The 24,022-nt window shown below is 54.0% G+C and overlaps 1 protein-coding gene across 2 annotated transcripts in view; it reads right to left on the bottom strand.

Moving 5' to 3' along the window:
- Positions 1 to 16,478, bottom strand: part of PRKX (protein kinase X-linked) — a 46,439-nt gene extending 29,961 nt beyond the window's left edge. The window contains exon 1 of one of the 2 annotated variants that reach the window (XM_036311181.1): positions 15,860 to 16,478. In XM_036311181.1, the coding sequence (XP_036167074.1) occupies positions 15,860 to 16,019 (160 nt within the window). In that variant the 5' untranslated portion in view covers positions 16,020 to 16,478. The remainder of the gene's footprint in view (positions 1 to 15,859) is intronic. The other variant, XM_036311180.1, reaches the window with a different exon arrangement.
- Positions 16,479 to 24,022: the final 7,544 nt, after the last annotated feature.

The raw sequence follows: 24,022 nt of genomic DNA, 5'->3' as shown, positions 1-24,022 counted from the left end.
TCGATGTGGGATTACCCAGTGGACGCCCTGGGCTTAGCCCTGACAGCCCTTTAGGACTCAGTGGGGTGGGGACACCCAGGGAGGTGGTGGCCAGGTGACCGGAGCGCCTGAGGGCAGAGAAGGAGCCGGAAAACTGCCAAGAGGTGTCAGACGGGTGCGGACAGGCTCGGCTCACACACGTGGGAGCGGCCGCCCCTGGGACAGGCCCGTGTTCTGTGTCTTTGCCCCCCAGGCACACGGGGCCCAGCCCTGCCTGACGAAGAAAGAACCCGTTTCCTGGACCACACACTCCCCATGAACCGTGTCCATCTCTCTCGAGCGTTCCCATGGGGTCCTAGTGGATAGAGCGTCGGCCTGCGGACCCAAGGGTCCTGGGTTCGATTCCCGGTCAAGGGCACAGACCTCGGTTGCAGGCTCCTCCCCGGCCGGGGCCCTGGTCGGGGCGCGTGCAGGAGGCAACCCATCGAGGTGTCTCTCTCACATCGATGTTTCTCTCTCTCTCTCTCTAGAAATCAACATGAAAATATCCACGGGGGAGGATTAAAAATAAAAATGAAATAAAAATAAAAAGCTCTTGCATGCATAGACCCAACCACGGTCTGGGCCAGGGAGGAGCCGGCCACCGAGGTACGTGCCCTTGACCGGGAATCGAACCCGGGACCCTTCGGTCTGCAGGCCGAGGCTGTATCCACTGAGCCGAACCAGCCAGGGTGCTTTTAATATTTTTAAAATATATTTTTATTGATTGCAGAGAGGAAGGGAGAGGGAGAGTCAGATAGAAACATGCATGATGAGAATCATGGACTGGCCGCCTCCTGCACGCCCCCTACTGGGCATCGAGCCCACAACCTGGGCATGTGCCTTGACCGGGAATCGAACCCGGGACCTCCTGGTTCATAGGCTGACGCTCAACCACTGAGCCATGCTGGCTGGGCTGGCCCTGCCAAGGCATTAGGTGTGAGCTCATTAAATGTGTGACCAAATACTAGTACCGCAGGCTGGATATTACTTTATTTTTATTTTATTTTATCTTTATTTTTGAAAATATATTTTATTGATTTTTTTACAGAGAGGAAGGGAGAGGGATAGAGAGTTAGAAACATCGATGAGAGAGAAACTTCAATCAGCTGCCTCCCGCACTCCCACCACTGGGGATGTGCCCGCAACCAAGGTACATGCCCTTGGCCGGATTCGAACCCGGGACCCTTCATTCCGCAGGCCAACGCTCTATCCACTGAGCCACACCAGTCAGGGCCTGCAGGCTGGTTTTTAAGTTGATCATTTTGTATGGACGGCGAATGATGTTGTAAATGGCCCTGGCTGGTGTGGCTCTGTGGATAGAGCGTCGGCCTGCGGACCGAAGGGTCCCGGGTTCGATTCCCGGTCAAGGGCACATGCCCGGGTTGTGGGCTCCATCCCCAGTAGGGGGCGTGCAGGAGGCAGCCGATCCAGGATTCTCTCTCATCATGGATGTTTCTCTCTCTCTCCTCATCTCCCTTCCTCTCTGAAATCAATAAAGATATATATTAAAAAGATGATGGTGATGACGATGGTGATGGTGATATTGATATGATGGTGAATATGGTGGTGATGGTGTATATGGTGATGGTGATAGTGATGATGGAGATTACAATGATGATGATTATGGTGATGGTGATGATGATGACAGTGATGATGGTGATTCTGATGAAGATGGTGGTGATGATGGTGTATATGGTGATGGTGATAGTGATGATGGAGATTACAATGATAATGATTATGGTGATGGTGATGATGACTGATGATGGTGATTCTGATGAAGATGGTGGTGATGATGGTGCATATGGTGATGGTGATGATGGAGATTACAATGATAATGATTATGGTGATGGTGACGATGATGACTGATGATGGTGATTCTGATGAAGATGGTGGTGATGATGGTGTATATGATGATGGTGATGATGGAGATTACAATGATAATGATTATGGTGATGGTGATGATGACTGATGATGGTGATTCTGATGAAGATGGTGGTGATGATGGTGTATATGATGGTGATATGATGATGTGAGGTGATTTGATGAGATGACTGATGATGGTGATTCTGATGAAGATGGTGGTGATGATGGTGATGATGATAATTACGGTGAAGATGGTGGTGATGATGGTGTATATGGTGATGGTGATGATGGAGATTACAATGATAATGATTATGGTGATGGTGATGATGACTGATGATGGTGATTCTGATGAAGATGGTGGTGATGATGGTGCATATGGTGATGGTGATGATGGAGATTACAATGATAATGATTATGGTGATGGTGATGATGACTGATGATGGTGATTCTGATGAAGATGGTGGTGATGATGGTGTATATGGTGATGGTGATGATGGAGATTACAATGATGATGATTATGGTGATGGTGACGATGATGACAGTGATGATGGTGATTCTGATGAAGATGGTGGTGATGGTGGTGTATATGGTGATGGTGATGATGGAGATTACAATGATAATGATTATGTGATGGCGATAATGATGACAGTGATGATGGTGATTCTGATGAAGATGGTGGTGATGACAGTGGTGATGGTTGTAGTGATGATGGTGATGGTGAAGATAATGAAGATGATGGTGATGATGGAGATTACAATGATAATGATTATGGTGATGGTGATGATGATGACTGATGATGGTGATTATGATGAAGATGGTGGTGATGATGGTGGTGATGGTTGTAGTGATGATGGTGATGGTGAAGATAATGAAGATGATGGTGATGATGGAGATTACAATGATAATGATTATGGTGATGGTGATGATGATGACTGATGATGGTGATTATGATGAAGATGGTGGTGATGATGGTGTATATGGTGATGGTGATGATGGAGATTACAATGATAATGATTATGTGATGGCGATAATGATGACAGTGATGATGGTGATTCTGATGAAGATGGTGGTGATGACAGTGGTGATGGTTGTAGTGATGATGGTGATGGTGAAGATAATGAAGATGATGGTGATGATGGTGGTGAAGACAGAGATGATGGTGGTGGTGATGATGATGATGATGGTGATGGAGAAGTTAGCATGGTGCTACACCGGCAGGCTGAAGGCCATCTCAGACGGTAGATAAAGAAAGATCGAATGTAGTTAAAGAAAGGGGATGGGAGGTATATACTCTTTAACGGCCATTCCCAAGCTTCCTGCCAAAGGAGGTCAAAGAACAGGAAATACTCGCTGGACACCAAGTCTCAGACCAGATAAGGAGTGGACACTGCCCTGAAGGCACCCGGTCACACACCTGCAGTCCATCCGCATTCCCAGCCACCAGCTCAGCTCCCAGACCCGCCGCGGACAAGAGCTTCCTGCCAGTGACCGCTTCTAAGGGTGGAACTCCAGCTCCTGGGGTTGCCCTCACCGACCCCATGTCCCCATGACTCAGTGCTGTGCAGCCTGCCCTTTGGATAACCCATCTCATCCCCTGTGTTTAGATAAATTCAATTTTTCTTTACCCACCTTCTGAGATGGCTGTTTAGGCTGCTCATGTGCCACCACGTTAACCTGTCAGTGATGATGGTGATGATGGAGATGGTGATGAGGGTGAGGTGATGGAGATGATGGTGATGATGGAGATGGTGATGATGGTAGTGATGGTGATGATGGTAGTGATGGTGATGATGGTAGTGATGGTGTTGATGGAGATGGTGGTTGTGATGGAGATGGTGGTGATGATGGAGATGGTGATGAGGGTGAGGTGATGGAGATGATGGAGATGGTGGTGATGATGGAGATGGTGGTGATGATGGAGATGGTGATGATGGTAGTGATGGTGGTAATGGAGATGGTGGTAATGGAGATGGTGGTGATGGAGATGGTGGTGATGGAGATGGTGGTGATGATGGAGACGGTGGTGATGATGGTAGTGATGGTGATGATGGTAGTGATGGTGGTGATGGTAGTGATGGTGGTGATGGAGATGGCGGTTGTGATGGAGATGGTGGTGATGATGGAGATGGTGATGATGGTAGTGATGGTGGTAATGGAGATGGTGGTAATGGAGATGGTGGTGATGGAAATGGTGGTGATGGAGATGGCGGTTGTGATGGAGATGGTGGTGATGATGGAGATGGTGATGAGGGTGAGGTTATGGAGTTGATGGTGATGATGAAGATGGTGATGATGGTAGTGATGGTGGTGATGGAGATGGTGGTGATGGAGATGGTGGTAATGGTGGTGGTGATGGAAATGGTGGTGATGGAAATGGTGGTGATGGAGATGGTGGTAATGGTGGTGATGATGGAAATGGTGGTGATGATGGAGATGGTGGTGATGATGATAGTGATGGTGATGATGGAGATGGTGGTGATGGTGATAATCATCTTTGCCTTGGATGAGGTGTGCTTACCTCCTGGGTCACGCAGAAAGCCCCACAGTCATTGGTCCTTACTGCCCTGCCTTAGAGTTGCCCTGCTGGGGTCTGGGGGGGAACGGAAGTCCCTCATTCACCCTCAAGAAATGGAAAACAACCCCCCCACACACACACAGACACACACCTGCCAAGTCTATAGAAATCACCTCCTTAGACCTCAGAGAGTTCAGCAGGCTGGCCTCTGGAGGCTCAGGAGCCCCTGAGAGAACACCCCCTCCCCCCACCACTATTGGGACATTCTGAGCCCTTCATGGAAACCTCCTCAAGGCTTATGGGAGGAAGAAGAGTCACCTAGGAAGCCAGGCCATGACATGTGGTGAAACCTTAAAGACACGACACTGATGGAAAGAAGCCAGACACGGAAGGTTGACTACCAGAGGGACAGGGGCCTGGGGGAGGCAGGAGAGGGTAAAGGCGGATAAATGGTTACAAAAGGACACTTGACTTGGGATGGTGAGCACACGGTACGATATACAGATGGATTATAGAATGATAGCCCTGAAACCCATACAATTTTATTAACCCACTAGAGGCCCGGTGCACGGACTCCTGCACCAATGGGGTCCCTCGGCCTGGCCTGCGACCTCTCGCAATCCGGGACCCCTTGGGGGATGTCGGAGAGCCGGTGCACGGATTCGGCCCGATCCCCGCAGGCCTGGCCGAGGGACTCCACCAGTGCACGAATTTGTGCACCGAGCTTCTAGGATGCATATAAGATCTTTGGTTAATCTCTTCCTGCCCTTCCTCCTCCCTCCTTCCCTCTGCGATTCATCCGTCTGTTCCATGTTTCCATGCCTGTGCGTTGAGCGTCTGCCCCCTGGTGGTCAGTGCGCGTCATAGCTTCCGGTCGAACGGTCGAAGAGTCGTTTAGGCTTTTATATATATAGATATCACAACAATAAATTCAATTTTAAAAAAAGGAAATGTAATCTTCTATAATAATAAAAAGGTAATATGCTAATTAGACCAGACATCTTCCAGACGTCCTTCCTGACGAAGCCAGGGCTGGAGGGAAGCTGGTGTCGGCAGCTGGGAAAGGAAGGCCTACTCTTGCATGAATTTCATGCATTGGGGCTCTGGTAAGAAATAAAGGAACATGGCCTGACTGGCATGCTCAGTGGTTGGGCATCGACCTCTGAACCAGGAGGTCAGGGTTCGATTCCCGGTCAAGGGCACATGCCCGGGTTGCGGGCTTGATCCCCAGCAGGGGGCGCGCAGGAGGCGGCCGATCCATGATTCTCTCTCATCGTGGATGTTTCTCTCTCTCCCTCTCCCTTCCTCTTTGGAAATCAATAAAAATATATTTTTAAAATAAATAGATAAAGAGGTGATTAAAGTCTTAAATGAGGTCACAAGGTTGGGTCTTAAACCAATAGGACTGGGGTCCTTCGACGAAGAGGAGATGAGGCCATAGCCGGTGTGGCTCAGTGGATAGAGCGTTGGGTTGTGAACGGAAGGGTCCCGGGTTCCATTCCAGTAAAGGGCACGTGCCCGGGTGGCGGGCTCCATCCCCAGCCCTGGTCAGGGTGCGGGCGGGAGGCAACCCATCGAGGTGTCTCTCACATCAATGTCTCTCTCTCTCTCTCTCTCTCTCTCTCTCCCTTCCGCTCTCTCTAAAAATCAACTGGAAAATATCCTTGGGTGAAGATTAACAACAACAATAAATGAATAGGCAACCTTTCTCCTGTTTAAAGATATATTTTATTGATTTCAGAAAGGAAGGAGAGGGAGAGGTAGAAACATCTTCTACAATAATAGTCTAAGATGGTAAGTGTCTGGTCGTACAGTTGGCCATTCAGCCAATCAAAGTGTAATATGCTAATGATATGCTAAGGAGTCTGAACTGCTTGCTATGACGTGCACTGACCACCAGGGGGCAGTCGACCAGTCGATATAACGTGCACTGACCACCAGGGGGCAGACGGTCGACGGGTTGCTATGACGTGCACTGACCACCAGGGGGCAGACGGTCAACCGGTCGCTATGACGTGCACTGACCACCAGGGGGCAGCCGACCAGTCGCTATGACGTGCACTGACCACCAGGGGGCAGCCGACCGGTCGCTATGACGTGCACTGACCACCAGGGGGCAGCCGACTGGTCGCTATGAAGTGCACTGACCACCAGGGGGCAGCCGACCGGTCGCTATGACGTGCACTGACCACCAGGGGGCAGCCGACCGGTCGCTATGACGTGCACTGACCACCAGGGGGCAGCCGACCGGTCGCTATGACGTGCACTGACCACCAGGGGGCAGCCGACCGGTCGCTATGACGTGCACTGACCACCAGGGGGCAGCCGACCAGTTGCTATAACATGCACTGACCACCAGGGGGCAGTAGACCGGTCGCTATGACATGCACTGACCACCAGGGGGCAGACAGTCGAGCTGTCGCTATGACGTGCACTGACCAGCAGGGGGCAGACAGCCGACCGGTCGACCAGCCGCTATGACGTGCACTGACCACCAGGGGGCAGTCGACCGGTCGCTATGACGTGCACTGACCACCAGGGGCGAGTCGACCAGTCGCTATGATGTGCACTGACCACCAGGGGGCAGTCGAATGGTCGCTATGACGTGCACTGACCACCAGGGGGCAGTAGACCAGTTGCTATGACGTGCACTGACCACCAGGGGGCAGTTGACCGGTCGCTATGACGTGCACTGACCACCAGGGGGCAGTCGACCAGTCGCTATGACGTGCACTGACCACCAGGGGGCAGACAGCCGACCGGTCGACCAGCCGCTATGACGTGCACTGACCACCAGGGGGCCGTCGACCGGTCGCTATGACGTGCACTGACCACCAGGGGCGAGTCGACCAGTCGCTATGATGTGCACTGACCACCAGGGGGCAGCCGACCGGTCGCTATGACGTGCACTGACCACCAGGGGGCAGCCGACCGGTCGCTATGACGTGCACTGACCACCAGGGGGCAGCCGACCGGTCGCTATGACGTGCACCGACCACCAGGGGGCAGCCGACCCGTCGCTATGACGTGCACCGACCACCAGGGGGCAGCCGACCGGTCGCTATGACGTGCACCGACCACCAGGGGGCAGCCGACCGGTCGCTATGACGTGCACTGACCACCAGGGGGCAGTCGACCGGTCGCTATGACGTGCACTGACCACCAGGGGGCAGTCGACCGGTCGCTATGACGTGCACTGACCACCAGGGGGCAGCCGACCAGTCGCTATGACGTGCACTGACCACCAGGGGGCAGCCGACCAGTTGCTATAACATGCACTGACCACCAGGGGGCAGTAGACCGGTCGCTATGACATGCACTGACCACCAGGGGGCAGACAGTCGAGCAGTCGCTATGACGTGCACTGACCAGCAGGGGGCAGACAGCCGACCGGTCGACCAGCCGCTATGACGTGCACTGACCACCAGGGGGCAGTCGACCGGTCGCTATGACGTGCACTGACCACCAGGGGCGAGTCGACCAGTCGCTATGATGTGCACTGACCACCAGGGGGCAGTCGAATGGTCGCTATGACGTGCACTGACCACCAGGGGGCAGTAGACCTGTTGCTATGACGTGCACTGACCACCAGGGGGCAGTTGACCGGTCGCTATGACGTGCACTGACCACCAGGGGCGAGTCGACCGGTCGCTATGACGTGCACTGACCACCAGGGGGCAGTCGACCAGTCGCTATGACGTGCACTGACCACCAGGGGGCAGACAGCCGACCGGTCGACCAGCCGCTATGACGTGCACTGACCACCAGGGGGCAGTCGACCGGTCGCTATTACGTGCACTGACCACCAGGGGGCAGCCGACCGGTCGCTATGACGTGCACCGACCACCAGGGGGCAGCCGACCGGTCGCTATGACGTGCACCGACCACCAGGGGGCAGCCGACCGGTCGCTATGACGTGCACCGACCACCAGGGGGCAGCCGACCGGTCGCTATGACGTGCACCGACCACCAGGGGGCAGCCGACCGGTCGCTATGACGTGCACCGACCACCAGGGGGCAGCCGACCGGTCGCTATGACGTGCACCGACCACCAGGGGGCAGCCGACCGGTCGCTATGACGTGCACTGACCACCAGGGGGCAGTCGACCAGTCGCTATGACGGGCACTGACCACCAGGGGGCAGACAGCCGACCGGTCGACCAGCCGCTATGACGTGCACTGACCACCAGGGGGCAGCAGACCGGTCGCTATGACGTGCACCGACCACCAGGGGGCAGTCGACCGGTCGCTATGACGTGCACCGACCACCAGGGGGCAGCCGACCGGTCGCTATGACGTGCACTGACCACCAGGGGGCAGTCGACCAGTCGCTATGACGTGCACTGACCACCAGGGGGCAGACAGCCGACCGGTCGACCAGCCGCTATGACGTGCACTGACCACCAGGGGGCAGTCGACCGGTCGCTATGACGTGCACTGACCACCAGGGGCGAGTCGACCAGTCGCTATGACGTGCACTGACCACCAGGGGGCAGTCGACCGGTCGCTATGACGTGCACTGACCACCAGGGGGCAGTCGACCGGTCGCTATGACGTGCACTGACCACCAGGGGCAGTCGACCGGTCGCTATGACGTGCACTGACCACCAGGGGGCAGTCGACCGGTCGCTATGACGTGCACTGACCACCAGGGGGCAGTCGACCGGTCGCTATGACGTGCACTGACCACCAGGGGGCAGTCGACCGGTCGCTATGACGTGCACTGACCACCAGGGGGCAGTCGACCGGTCGCTATCATGTGCACTGACCACCAGGGGGCAGTCGACCAGTCGCTATGACGTGCACTGACCACCAGGGGGCAGTCGACCAGTCGCTATAATGTGCACTAACCACAAGGGGGCCGATGGTCTGACCAGTAGGTCAGCTTGCTGCTGGGGTCTGGCCGATCGGGACTGAGATGGGCTGGACACGCCCTGGAGCCCTCCCTCCCGCGGTCCCTCCCCAGCTGGCCAACCTCCTATGCCTCTCCCTGGCCTCGATCTGAGACCCCTCGGGAGATGTCGGTCGCTATGACGCACAATGACCCCCAGGGGGCAGATGTTCAATGCAGGAGCTGCCCCCTGGTGGTCAGTGCGCTCCCACAGCCAGAAGGATATCCGACTGACGGCTTAGGCCAGCTCCGAGGGCTCCCAGAATGCAAGAGGGTGCTGGCCGGGCTGAGGGACCCCCCCCCAACCCAGAGTGCATGAATTTTGTGCACCGGGCCTCTAGTCAATAACGAAAGAGAATCATTGATTGGCTGCCTCCCAACTGGGGATCGAGCCCTTGACCGGGATTCGCACCCTGACCTCCTGGTTCATAGCTCGATGCTCAACCAATGAGCCACGCCGGCCGGCCAATGTAGAACTCTATCTATCTATCTATCTATCTATCTATCTATCTATCTATCTATCTATCTATCTATCTATCTATCTATCATCTATCTATCTATCTATCTATCTATCATCTATCTATCTATCTATCTATCAGCTATCTATCTATCTATCTATCATCTATCTATCTATCTATCTATCTATCTATCTATCTATCTATCATCTATCTATCTATCTATCATCTATCTATCTATCTATCTATCTATCTATCTATCTATCTATCATCTATCTATCTATCATCTATCTATCTATCTATCTATCTATCTATCTATCTATCTATTTATCTATCTATCTATTATATAGATAGAGCGTCGGTCGGCCTGCGGACTGAAGGGTCCCGGGTTCGATTCCGATCCAGGGCATGTCCGTTGGCTGCGGGCACATCCCCAGTGGGGGGCGTGCAGGAGGCGGCTGATGGATGTTTCTCTCTCATCGATGTTTCTAACTCTCTATCCCTCTCCCGTCCTCTCTGTAAAAAAAAAAAAAAATCAATAAAATATATTTAATAAAAAAAGAAAAAAAAATTAATGGAACCTCTGGGTCGACCAGAAAGCCACAGATGACTCAGCCGCGGAAAAGCAAGGGAGACGCAGTGCCTCCCGGGCCACCTGGGAGCGCCCCGCCCAGACAGGGAGACGCCAATCACCCTGGGGTTGGGCGGGAATAAATGAACGCATGAGGGTGTGGCTCAGTGGGTAGAGCGTTCGGAGGCTGCCCGTCATGCCACCCACAACAGCTGCGTTCACGGGCCCGCCCACGGGAGCTCTGCACGGCCCCCATTGGCTACCTTTTGTGTTATTTATTTATTTATTTTTTTAAGTGATGAGACGTTTTTTTATTTATTTAAAAATCTATTTGCATTCATTTCAGAGAGGAAGAGGGAGGGAGGGAGGGAGGGAGGGAGGGAGACAGACATGATGAGAGAGAATCATGGACCGGCCGCCTCCTGCACGCCCCCCACTGGGGATCAAGCCCGCAACCGGGGCCAGGAATCGAACCCTCGACCTCCCGGTTCCTGCGTCGACGCTCAAACCACTGAACCACACCGGCCGGGGAGACATTTATTTCGAGTAATATATTTGAGCCGCGTCAGTGTGGCTCAGTGGTTGAAGGTCAACCCATGAGCCAGGAGGTCCCGGGTTCGATTCCCGGTCAAGGGCACAGGCCCGGGTTGCGGGCTCCATCCCCAATAGGGGGCGTGCCGGAGGCGGCCGGTCCATGATTCTCTCTCATCATTGATTCATGTTTCTCTCCCTCTCCCTCTCCCTTCCTCTCTGAAATCAATAAAAACATATTTTGTTTTTTTATTATATTGTCTAAAGTTTTACATAGGTCTCCCTTTCCCCCTAAAAATATTTTGTTTTAAAAAAAGACTCAACCAAAAAAAAAAAATAAAATAAATAAAACAAATAAAAATAGAAATAAAATAAAAAAGACTCAACCAAAAAAAAAGATAAAATAAATAAAATAAATAAAAATAGAAATAAAATAAAAAAGACTCAACCAAAAAAAAAGATAAAATAAATAAAATAAATAAAAATAGAAATAAAATAAAAAAGACTCAACCAAAAAAAAAGATAAAATAAATAAAATAAATAAAAATAGAAATAAAATAAAAAAGACTCAACCAAAAAAAAAAGATAAAATAAATAAAATAAAAATAGAAATAAAATAAAAAAGACTCAACCAAAAAAAAGATAAAATAAATAAAATAAATAAAAATAGAAATAAAATAAAAAAGACTCAACCAAAAAAAAGATAAAATAAATAAAATAAATAAAAATAGAAATAAAATAAAAAAGACTCAACCAAAAAAAAAGATAAAATAAATAAAATAAATAAAAATAGAATAAAATAAAAAGACTCATCAACCAAAAAAAAAGATAAAATAATAAAATAAAAATAGAAATAAAATAAAAAGACTCACCAAAAAAAAGATAAAATAAATAAAATAAATAAAAATAGAAATAAAATAAAAAAGACTCAACCAAAAAAAAAAGATAAAATAAATAAAATAAAATAGAAATAAAATAAAAAAGACTCAACCAAAAAAAAAAAGATAAATAAATAAAATAATAAAAATAGAAATAAAATAAAAAAGACTCAACCAAAAAAAAAGATAAAATAAATAAAATAAAAATAGAAATAAAATAAAAAAGACTCAACCAAAAAAAAGATAAAATAAATAAAATAAAAATACAAATAAAATAAAAAAGACTCAACCAAAAAAAAAGATAAAATAAATAAAATAAATAAAAATAGAAATAAAATAAAAAAGACTCAACCAATGAATGCATGAATAGATTGAACAACAAGCTGACGTTTCTCTCTCTCTCTCTCTCTCTAAAATCCAATAAATAAAGAAAAACGAAAACACATCGTCATCCCCAAGAGGAGCACCAAGCACTGGACATCAGAGCCGTCCGACGGGTCCCCAGAGGCGCCCGCATTCTCCCCTGAAGGACACGATGACTCACCGGGCACCTATGCCCGCTTGGCAGCAGCCAGACTGGGTCCCGTCTGGGGCCCGCCCACCTGGCCCCGCGGGCACCCTGCCCTGGCACCCTGCCCTGGCTCCCCGCCCAGGGCCCAGCGCGTGCCCGAAAGGATCACAATGCCGGGCGGCCGGGCCAGGGATCGGGGTGTGGGTGGGTCTTGCCACCACTTTCCATGGTCCGATCGGGTTCCAGCTACTGGTTTCTGTTCCGTTTCTGCTGGCACGGGAAACGGAGCCGGCGTCCCAATGGGCTCAGCGGAGGTGGGGGGGGAGGAGAGACAGAAGTGGGGGAAATATGGAGAAAGAGGGAGGGTGCCCTAGCCAGCCTGGCTCAGTGGATAGAGCGTCGGCCTGCGGACTGAAGGGTCCCGGGTTCGATTCCCGGTCAAGGGCACAGACCTCGGTTGGGGGCTCATCCCGGGCCCCAACCCTCAATGTGCTTCTCTCACATCGATGTTTCTCTCTGTCTTTCCCTCTCTCCTCTCCCTAAAAATCAATGGAAACATACCCCCGGGTGGAGAATTTAAATAATAATAATAATAATAATAATGATAACCTATATATTTAAAAGCCTAAACAACCCTATGACTGGAACAACCAATTGCTATGACGTGCACCGGCCACCAGGGGGCAGACGCTCGATGCCAGAGCTGCCCCCTGGTGGTCAGTGCGCTCCCAGGGCCAACCTCCCGTAATCCCTCCGCCACCCCCCCCCCCGCCCCGCCCTGCTGCCAGCCAATCTCCCGCGGCCCCTCCCCCCAAGCCGACCAATGGGGTGGGGATGTGGGAGGTTGGCCATTGCCTCCAATGGGGACTGGACGAGACGGCCCCCAATCAGCCTCAATCGCCGGCCAGGCCGAGGGACCCCCCCCACCCCATGCACGAATTCGTGCACCGGGCCTCTAGTCAATAATAAATTATTAAAAGTGATCAATGGATGGATGGGTGACGGATGGATGGATGGGCAGATAGATGCATATATCGATAGATATATAGATGGAAATGGGGAGAGACCGGAGAGAGGGGGGACACAACAGGAAATGGGGGAGCCTCCCATACCGTCTTCCTTCCCAAACCAGAGTTCCGGGGAACCCCGTGGTGACACCCGTCTCCACTGGCCGTCACCCTGTCATGCTCGCTTGGAATATTTTTTTATAAAATATATAAAAATATATTTTGCATTATTTTTGTTTTTGTGTCTGTTTCTTGTTGTTAATCCTCCCGGGAGGATATTCCTCCATTGATATATTTTTTAAAAAAATGTGTTTTTATTGATTTCAGAGAGGAAGGGAGAAAGAGAGAGAAACATCAATCAATGATGAGAATCACGGATCGGCTGCCTCCTGCACGCCCCTGACTGGGGATCGAACCCACAACCCGGGCCTGTGCCCTTGACGGGGAATCGAACCCGGGGCCACTGCTCTATCCACTGAGCCACACCGGCCAGGGCCCTCTGTTGATTTTTTTTTAAAAATATTATATTTTATTGATTTTTTTACAGAGAGGAAGGGAGAGGGAGAGAGAGTTAGAAACATCGATGAGAGAGAAGCATCGACCAGCTGCCTCCTGCACGCCCCCCACTGGGGATGTGCCCGCAACCCAGGTCCATGCCCTTGACCGGAATCGAACCCGGGACCCTTCGGTCCGCAGGCGGACGCTCTACCCACTGAGCCACACCGGCCAGGGCCGCCCGTCTGTATGGCTGAGCCCTAAGCCCTGACCTGAGCCCATTTTATTTTCTCCTCCTTTTCCCAATTTTGTGGGTTTTTTTTTGGGGGGGGCGGGCAGGAGGGGCAAGAAAGACACCCCGGGCACCCCATCTCCAGGGTCCCACTCCGTCTGGCCCCCCCACCAGGGTCCTCTTCCCCACCCACAGCCCCTCGGCCCAACCCCTTAGCAACCGTTGCCAAGAAGCCACTCTGGCGCGCATGCGTGGCCAGGGGCGTCGAATTCGGTGCCTGGTTAGGGGGCCAGGGCCACCCCATTACACCAGCGGGTTTGGCGCGAGAATCCCCCCTGGCAGGTGTGGCTCAATGGATAGAGCCCCCGCCTGCGGACTGAAGGGTTCCGGGTTCGGTTCCGGCCAAGGGCACGTACCTGGGTTGCAGGCTCCTCCCTGAGTGTGGATTTAAAAATAATAATCTATCTATAATCTATAATAATAAAAGCATCACATGCTAATTAGGCCGGACAGCCGGACGTCCTTCCGGGCGGCCTTCCGGGCGACCAGGGCTGCGAGCGCCCAGCCCCTTGCGCGAATTTCCGAGCACCGGGCTGCCCGGTGTGGCTCAGTGGATAGAGCGACGGCCTGCGGATTGAAGGGTCCCGGGTTCGAGTCCCAGTCAAGGGCACAGGCCCGGGTTGTGGGCTCCATCCCCAACCAGTAGGGGGCGTGCAGGAGGCGGCCGGTCCATGATGCTCTCTCATCATGGATGTTTCTAGCTCTCTCTCCCTCTCCCTTCCTCTCTGAAATCAATAAAAATATTTTTTTTAAAAAAAAAAATAAAAGTAGAAAACTGATGAAAATAAAATGACAAGATTTGGATGTACAGAATGTTAAAAAAAGAAAAAGGAAAAGGAAAAAAGCAGGTGCAATTCTAGGAAATGTATAATCAGCTTTCCAAACGCGCCCACCCCGTCGCGCCCACAGCACACCTGTCCCCCAAGACGCACACCTGTCCCCCAAGACGTGGGAAACGACTAAGTGCCCCCCGAGGCTGCCTACTGCCCCTGGGCACAGGGTGGGGGTGTGTGTGGCTAAGTTGGGGGTCCGCAGGTGCCCTCAGAGCCGACGCCTCTGTCCCTTGGGGCAAAGGGGTGGGGGTGGGAGGGGTTGCCAAGGGGAGCGCGCGAGGTCCCCAATGTGACGTGACCTCCAGGTAGGTTTGTGACGTCGGAGCGGGGCGGGGGGGGGGGGACGGGTCCAGACCCCGAGGGGGGGGGTCGTTGAATACATGGCCCGTCTCCAAAAAAGGTGATTTTTGCTCATTGTACACAGAAAACCCTAAAGACTCCACCAAAACCAACCAAACAAACAAAAAAACCGACTAGGCTTCACCCACGGATCCGGCAAGGTAGAAGGATACAAAACCAACCCCCCCAAAATCGACAGCTTCTTTATCCACCCGGAACGAACTCATAGAAAGAAGAAACGAAACGCACCAATCCCTTCACCATGGTAACAACAACAACAACACAAAAAATGAAGACATTAAAAAAGGCGTAAACTTCCCCAAAAGGTCAAGACGGTGCCTTGAGGAGGCGCGAGGCGGGGCGCCGGCTAGGCAGGTGCAGAGGTTTTTGGGGAACCTGCGGGGGGAGAGGGGCGCGCGGGGGGCGCGAAGGGGGTACTCTCTCCAACTCTCGCGGCGTCGCTGGGACCCAGGGCGCACGGGCCACCCCGCGCGCGGGGACCCCGAGCGGGCGGGGCGGGGCCGGGCCCAGGCCTCCCCGGGAGGCGGCCGAGCGAGCGACCCGACACCGAGTCCTTTGTCTGCCTCCCCGCGTCCCCGGGGGACGGAGCGCCTCTCCGCGCCGGGTCCCTGCGCCCCGCACGCAGCGCGGACTCACCCACGGTGGCCAGCGTGTCGAAGTCCTGCAGCCGGTAACCGGGCGAGTCTGGAGACGGTTCGTCGGATCCCGGCGCGGGCGCGGGCGCGCCGTCGGAGGTCTCCTCCTGGCTCTCCAAAGGAGGGTCCGGGTCCGCCTTGGCCACCCCGGGCGCCTCCATGGGGGCGCGTTCCGATCCGGGGGGCCGGGCCGGGCCGGGGGGCGAGGGGGACCGCGCTTCCTGGGACGCAGCCTCGGAGGGCGTCGCGGCGGCGGCATCAGCGGCGCCCCCCCATGCGCGCCCCCCGCCTCCGGGCGCGCGGCCCGGGGCAGCTGGCGGGGCGGCGGCGGCGGGGACAATGGCGAGGCGCGGGGCGGCGTTCAGTGCAGCCAAAGCAGAAACAGGAGCAGCTGGTGGGAGTCGCCGGCGGCCTCGGGGGGCGCGCGCGGCCGGCCGGGCGGCGGTGGGGGGCGCGGCGCAGGCCCGGAGAGAGGCGCGACGCGGGGGGACAGGGGCGAGGCGGGGTCCCGGCCGCGCGCGCCCGGCTCCTGGTTCATTCCTGGCGGCCCCAGTCCGCCGCCGGCACCGGCTCGGGAGCTGAGTGCGCGACGATCCGGGGGGACCGGGCGGAAGCGGCCGGGGCGGGGCCGCGCGCTCTCCCCGCCCCGCGCGCCCGGACGCTGCCGGCCGGGCCGCCCTCCCCGAGGCCCCGCCCTGGAACCGCGAGGCCCGGGCGTGGCGGCGGGTCGTAGCGACGCATCGGGTAGGCGGGCAGCTTTGGGGAGGTGCCCGCGCCCCCTAGTCACCCCCAATCGGGCGCCCCAGAGAAGGGTCCGCGCCGAGTTCCCCATCCGAGGGGCGCGCGCGCGCCGGCCAGGGCCATCGCCCGCTCCGCAGCCCGGAAAGTTGGAGGCGGGACGCGATGGAGACGCGGAAGGCGTGGTTCCAACCCAAGTAAAGTTGAAAAATAAAACTGAACGTGAACTTGGTTCGAGGCGGGCGGGCCCGGAGGGAGGCGGGGGGCGCGGGGGGGGGGGGTGCGCGTTGCCGGCTCAGCTTCCTGGTCTCGCCGTCGGACCGGGGCGCGCGGCGAGATATTGACGGTGCCACCGGGACGCGGGGCGCACGGGAGCTTCCGGGAGGTTTGCTTGCAGCGGTTCTCAACCTGTGGGTCGCGACCCCTTTGGCGGGCGAACGACCCTTTCACAGGGGGTCGCCTAAGACCCTCCTGCAGATCAGATATTTCCATGACGATTCCTAACATGAGACAGTGATGAAGCAGCAACGAAAATAATTGTATGTTTGGGTCCCAGCGTAAGGACCTGTATTTAAAGGGCCAGAAGGTTGAGAACCACTTGGGGCTTCCTCTCAAATGCATTTTTTCCAAAAGAATCCTTTGTTTTCGGAGCCCGGCCGGTGTGGCCCAGTGGTTGGGCATCGACCTAGGAACCAGGAGGTCACGGGTTCGAATCCGTGCAGGGCACATGGCGGGGTTGTGGGCTTGATCCCCTGTAGGGGGCGTGCAGGAGGCGGCCGATCAATGATTCTCATCATGGATGTTTCTCTCTGTCCCTCTCCCTGCCTCTCTGAAATCAATAAAAATATGTTGAAAAACATTTTTTTTTAAAAAAAGAAAGGTGTATTTTTTTTTAATGAATCTTATATTTAAAAGACGGACAGAAAAAAAACAAAGCGATGCATGCAACTTTCGGGTTTTTTTTTTTATTATTATTATTTTTGGTTAATCCTCAACCGAAAATATTTTTCCTTTTTTTTTTTTTTTTTTTTTTTTTTTTTGGAGACAGTGGCAGAGAGGAGGAGAGACTCGATGGGTTGGTTTGCCTCCTGCACGCACCCCAACCAGGGCCGGGGAACCTGCAAACCCAGGCCTGTGCCCTTGACCGGAGTCGAACCCGGGACCCTTCCGTCCGTGGGCTGATTCTCTATCCACTGAGCCACACCGGCTAAGGCCGGTGCATGCGACTTGATGGGCCCCTGTCGTACACACACACACACCCACACACCAGGGACAGAAGGAATCAGATAATTTTTAAAAATGTATTTTTAGCCGAACCGGTGTGGCTCAGTGGATAGAGCAATCGGCCTGCGGACTGAAGGGTCCTGGGTTCGATTCCCGGCCAAGGGCATGTGCCTTGGTTGCGGGCACATCCCAGTGGGGGGCATGCGGGAGGCAGCTGATCGATGTTTCTCTCTCATTGATGTTTCTAACTCTCTATCCCTCTCCCTGCCTCTCCGTAAAAAATCAATAAAATATATTTTTAAAAAAATGAAAATGTATTTTTATTGATTTCAGAGAGGAAGGGAGAGGGAAGAGAGAAACATCGATGAGGAGAGAAACATCGATGGGCCGGCTGCCTCCTGCACCCGCCTATTGGGGATCCACGTGCAAACCCGGGCGTGTGCCCTGGACCAGGAATCGAACCCTGACCTCCTGGTTCCTAGGTCCAGACCCAACCATTGGGCCACACAGGCCGGGCTGTACCTGGAATTCTAATGGAGCTGGACTTGGTGTGTGTGTTCAAAAGCCATTCTTGGGGGAGACGGGGGTGCCCGGGGGCCGGGGACACCTGGTTAAAATGCACCCAAGGGCCCCAGTGCGTCTGGCGAGGCCTGGAAGCTCGAGTCCTAGCAGAGCCCCTGGGGCTGTCCAGGCTGGTCAATCCCACTGGCCACCCTGGGAGTGAGGGATGGTCGCCATCATGTGGTCATACTGGCCTTAGAAAGCCCACTTTCCTTTCCCTGGGAAGGTCAGCACAGCTATCCCAAGGTCAGAGGGCTCCAGGTAACGTGTCCCCAAAAACTGTGATTTCAATAACATGCCTAAGTCTGACCCAGCTTCCTCATTCCCTGCCCGAAGGCTCTAGAATAATGTGTTTCTGCCAATTCCGTGACCCCGAGACCCAAAACTATAATTTGCAAAACATGCTGCTTCTGGAAACTGCTTTTTTTTTTTTTTTTTTTTTTTTGCGAACCAGGTGCCTCATTCCAAAGCCTGAGAAGTAATCAATACCTTTGTGATCTTTGCCTATAGGAGTCCCGGGTTGGGGACGTCTTATCGCTATGAGATTTGGGGAATGGGGGTCCCCCTGGTAGTCCCGGATTTGCAATAAATGGGACTCTTTCGTTGGACTTCTTGAGGCGTCTTTCTGTGACTCGCGGGGTACAGACCTTGTTAGGAGGGGGGTCTCAGCGATTGTGCGCTTTGGGGAGGTGGGGGGGGGTGTCCTGCCCCTGGGTCCTCACCTCGCCAAGGGCGCGCGCGCGCGCTCGGCGGGGGTATTTTCTTGGAGACGCACGGTGGCGGGCAAAAGTCAGAACTTCAGAACAAAAGGGTGGTTTCTGTGTGTTTTTTTTTTTTTTTTACAGAGATTGGGGCGGGGTTGGGTTGGGGCGGGGGCAGGAAGCTAAGAACCCGTTTCTGGGTGTGGTGTTCTGGTCCTGGCCGCTTGCCTCGCCCCACCCCTCCCCTCCGGCTCCTTGTGGGTGGGTGGCCTGTGGCCCCGGGGCGTGGCCCACGCCTGCTTTCCTCTGGCTGCTTTTGCAATCTTGGAGCTGGAATGCCAACAATGCGCGCCAGGCACGCGCCGCGGGGTGCCGGTGCACTCCCCCCAGGTTAGGACCAGGGGGCGTCCCTGCGCCCCGGCCACCGAGCCCTGACCCCCCTTCGTCCCCCCCATAAGCCCTGTCCGCCCAAGAGGCTCGGGACACCCCGGCTGTCCACCAGGGAACAAGGGCGCACGCATCTCTCCTCTGAGCGCGCGCGCGCACTCCCCATAGATTTGACCTTGTGACTGCAATGCTGATGGCTGGTGAGGGTCCGTGGTCAAGTCCTAGGTTTTTTTAAAAAAATATATCTATTTTTTGATTGATTTCAGAGAGGAAGGGAGAGGGAGAGAGAGAAACATCCATGTGATGAGCGAGAATCATGGACGGGCTGCCTCCTGCACGCCCCCTCCTGGAGATGGAGCCGGCAACCCAGACCGGGAATCGAACCCTGACCTCCTGCTTCGTGGGTCGACGCTCAACCACTGAGCCACACGGGCTGGCCGGGTTGTTTATTGACTTATTATTTTCATTCTTCTTTTCTATTTTATTAATTTTTTTAATGATTTTTGATCCCCTCCAGTGACAGTGGGCGAGTGGTATCAGGTGAGACAAGAAGGCATCCAGATTGGAAAGGAAGGGAGGAGTAAAACGGTCAGTTTCTTTGGCTCATTAGGTTCCAGGGGGGAGTGCGATCGGGGGAGAGTACGTACCCCTCTTTCTCTGACTGGCTTGTGTCACTGGGTGTGAATATGTGCTGGGTCCCTCCCTACTGTCGCCAAAGGTAAAAGATCCTTCTCCCTCCCCCTCACCCCCTTGTGTTTTAGGGATGGTAGGAAGGAGGAGGGGGAGAGAATGACAGGCACCTTTTCTTTGTTTTTAAAATATATAGATACTAGAGGCCCAGTGCATGAAATTCCTGCACAGGAGAGGGGGGTGTGTCCCTCAGCTCGGTCTGCACCCTGTCCAATCTGGGACCCCTCGGGGGACGTCCAACTGTCGGATTAGGCCCAATCCTACTGGCCATCCCTCTCGCAACCTGGGACAACTGGCTTGTAAATGCTCACCAGCCGGCCTGATCGCCCCTAACTGCCCTCCCCTGCCGGCCTGATCGCCCCTAACTTCCCTCCCCTGCCGGCCTGATCGCCCCTAACTGCCCTCCCCTGCCGGCCTGATCGCCCCCAACTGCCCTCCCCTGCCGGCCTGATCGCCCCCAACTGCCCTCCCCTGCCGGCCTGATCGCCCCTAACTGCCCTCCCCTGCCGGCCTGATCGCCCCTAACTGCCCTCCCCTGCCGGCCTGATCGCCCCTAACTTCCCTCCCCTGCCGGCCTGATCGCCCCTAACTGCCCTCCCCTGCTAGCCTGATCGCCCCTAACTCCCTCTGCCTCAGCCCCTGCCACTGTGGCTTTGTCCGAAAGGACGTCCGGAAGATGTCCGGTCTAATTAGCATACTACCTTTTTATTAGTATAGATTTTTATTGATTTCACAGAGAGGAAGAGAGAGGGAGAAAGAGATAGAAACATCCATGATGAGAGAGAATCACGGCTCGGCTGCCTCCTGCACGCCCCCGACTGGGGATCAGCCTGCAACCGGGGCCTGTGCCCTTGACCGGAATCGAACCCGGGACCCTTCAGTCCGCAGGCCGACGGTCTATTCACTGAGCCACACCGGCCAGGGCTCTCTCTCATCATGGATGTTTCTCATCTCTCTCTCTCCCTCTCCCTTCCTCTCTGACATCCATAAAATATGTGCTTATAAACATTTAAAAAAACATAAAAACCAGACATGAGGATACAGAGTTCGGAGCCAGGAGAGACGTTTTCCCGGGAGATTTGCCAGCTCAGAGACTTGCCAGGCGGACGGCTGCCCGGGATGGATTGCGCCCTGGTTATCTGGGGCCTGGAGGCGAGTTTATCTCCGTTCCCGGGACCGAAGCAAGAGGACATTTCTCCGAGAGTCTCATCGGCCAGCCTGATTGGGGCCGTTCATCAGCGAGGCTTTTATCTGCCCGAGGCCCGCGACGGAGGGCAACGGGCAAATCCAAACACGGGCTGTGACCTTGAACATGCAGGAAGCTCTGCTACTGGAATTCTCCCCTCACACGTGATCCTTTTAACCTGTCTTTTTATATTGATTTCGGAGAGGGAGGGGAGCGGGAGAGAGAGAATCACGGATCGGCCGCCTCCTGCACGCACCCCCTGCTGGGGCTCGAGCCCAAAAACCCCGGGCACGTGCCCTTGTCGGGGAATCGAACCCGGGACCCTCTAGTCCGCAGGCCGACGCTCTATCCACTGAGCCGCACCGGCCGGGGCCACTCTCTCTAAAAATCAGTGGGAAAATATCCTCGGGTGAGGATTAAAAAAATAATAATAAAATCTATACGAATAAAAGCATACTATGCTAATTAGACCGGACAGATGTCATTCCAGATGTGTTTCCGGATGAAGCCATGGTGGCGGGGTTGAGGCAGAGGCGGTTAGGGGCGATCAGGCAGGTAAGCAGAGTGGTTAGGGGCAATCAGGCAGGCAGGCGAGTGGTTAGGGGCAATGAGGCAGGCGAGTGGTTAGGGGCGATCAGGCAGGCAGGTGAGTGGTTAGGGGCAATGAGGCAGGCGAGTGGTTAGGGGCGATCAGGCAGGCAGGTGACTGGTTATGGGCGATCAGGCAGGCAGGGGAGTGGTTAGGGGCGATCAGGCAGGCAGGCGAGTGGTTAGGGGCGATCAGGCAGGCAGGTGAGTGGTTAGGGGCAATGAGGCAGGTGAGTGGTTAGGGGCGATCAGGCAGGCAGGTGAGTGGTTAGGGGCGATCAAGCAGGCAGAGTGGTTAGGGGCGATCAGGCAGGCAGGGGAGTGGTTATGGGCGATCAGGCAGGCAGGGGAGTGGTTAGGGGCGATCAGGCAGGCAGGCGAGTGGTTAGGGGCGATCAGGCAGGCAGGCAGAGTGGTTAGGGGCGATCAGGCAGGGAGGTAGAGTGGTTAGGGGCGATCAGGCGGGCAGGCGAGTGGTTAGGGGCGATCAGGCAGGCAGGCGAGCAGTTAGGAGCCAGCGGCCCCAGATTGCGACAGGGATGTCCGACTGCCGGTTTCGGCCCGATCCCTGTGGGTCCCGGATTGCGAGAGGGTGCAGGCCTGGCTGAGAGATCCCCCCCCCAACCCCGCCCCAGTGCACGAATTTCATGCACCGGGCCTCTAGTTCATAAACAAAAACATTATTTTTAAAAAACAGGCGATAGTGCCAATAGCCACAGCGCTCCCCAAACACCCCCCTCGAATCCTGTGCCACAGGAACGAGGTTTCGAATATTTCAAGACGGGAAACCACAGCCAGCAGCCGACACCTGGGGCTGAAAGGCAAAGATGTCACGTCCTGATAAAACACACACACACCAAGGAAATGGCGCCAGGCCCCTATCTTGGCCGAATCTCGGCCCCACACCGCCAGCGACAAAATGACGCCTTTTGCCTGAGAAACAGGGTGACTCTGGTACAAAACATTTGTGTGGTTTTTTTTTTTTTGCATTCGGGTCGGTGCCTCAGGAGAGAAGAAATCCAGGCAAGTTTCCCCCATAAACTTGGGGTTCCGGTGGCCCGTCGGGTCCCCAGGAGGCAGCCCATCCGCGATGTTTCTCTCTCGGCCCCGATGGGAGGACAGTGTGGAGTTTCCTCAAAAAAAAAAAAAAAATCATGCCCTAACCAGTGTGGCTCAGTGGATAGAGCATCAGCCTGCGGACTGAAGGGTCCCGGGTTCGATTCCCGGTCAAGGGCATGTGCCTTGGTTGCGGGCACATCCCCAGTAGGGGGGCGTGCAGGAGGCAGCTGATCGATGCTTCTCTCTCATCCATGTTTCTGACTCTCTATCCCTCTCCCTTCCTCTCTGTAAAAAATCAATAAAATATATTTATAAAAATTAAAAAAATATAAAAACTAGACATGCGGGAACAGAGTTTGGAGCTAAGATCTGGAAACAGTCCGAGTGCCCATCAGCTGGCCAGTGGATCAAAAAGCTGTGGGTCGTTTGCACCGTGGAATAGTACGCAGCCCTGAAAAAGGAGGGCCCGGCCGGCAGGGCTCAGGGGTTGAGCTTCGACCTATGAACCAGGAGGTCCCGGGTTCGATTCCCGGTCAAGGGCACAGGTCCGGGGTTGCGGGCTCCATCCCCACTAGGGGGCGTGCAGGAGGCGGCCGGCCCCTGATTCTCATCATTGACATTTCTCTCTCCCTCTCCCTCTGAAATCAACAACAACAAAAATATATATATATTTTAAAAAATGATGTTTTTCTCTGTGTGTTTCTCTCCGTCCCTTCCACTCTCTCTCTAGAACAAAATTAAAAAAAAATCAGGGGAAAAGAAAAAAAAAAAAGCTGAGGTTTCGCAGATAAGCTCTGGGCTGAGTGTGAAACAATTTGTGGTGCGAAACCACCAGGAAACACAGAACTCAGGACGCGGGCTTAGAAATGAATTTCATCATCGGGGCGAACATGAGGTGGAGGAGACTTGGTTGTGACATTGGGGAGCATCCGTGGGTTTATTCCGGGAAGATGAACAAAATTTCACATTTTTTTTTTCCTCTCTCTCTCTTTTTTCAAAAAAAAGTCTATATTTTTATTGATTTCAGAGA

This window comes from Myotis myotis, unplaced genomic scaffold, assembly GCF_014108235.1.
Source record: "Myotis myotis isolate mMyoMyo1 unplaced genomic scaffold, mMyoMyo1.p scaffold_m19_p_51, whole genome shotgun sequence".
In the NCBI taxonomy this organism is placed as follows: Eukaryota; Metazoa; Chordata; class Mammalia; order Chiroptera; family Vespertilionidae; genus Myotis; species Myotis myotis.
Note: the sequence above shows the minus strand (reverse complement) of the source record. Positions and strands in the feature narration are given on the sequence as shown.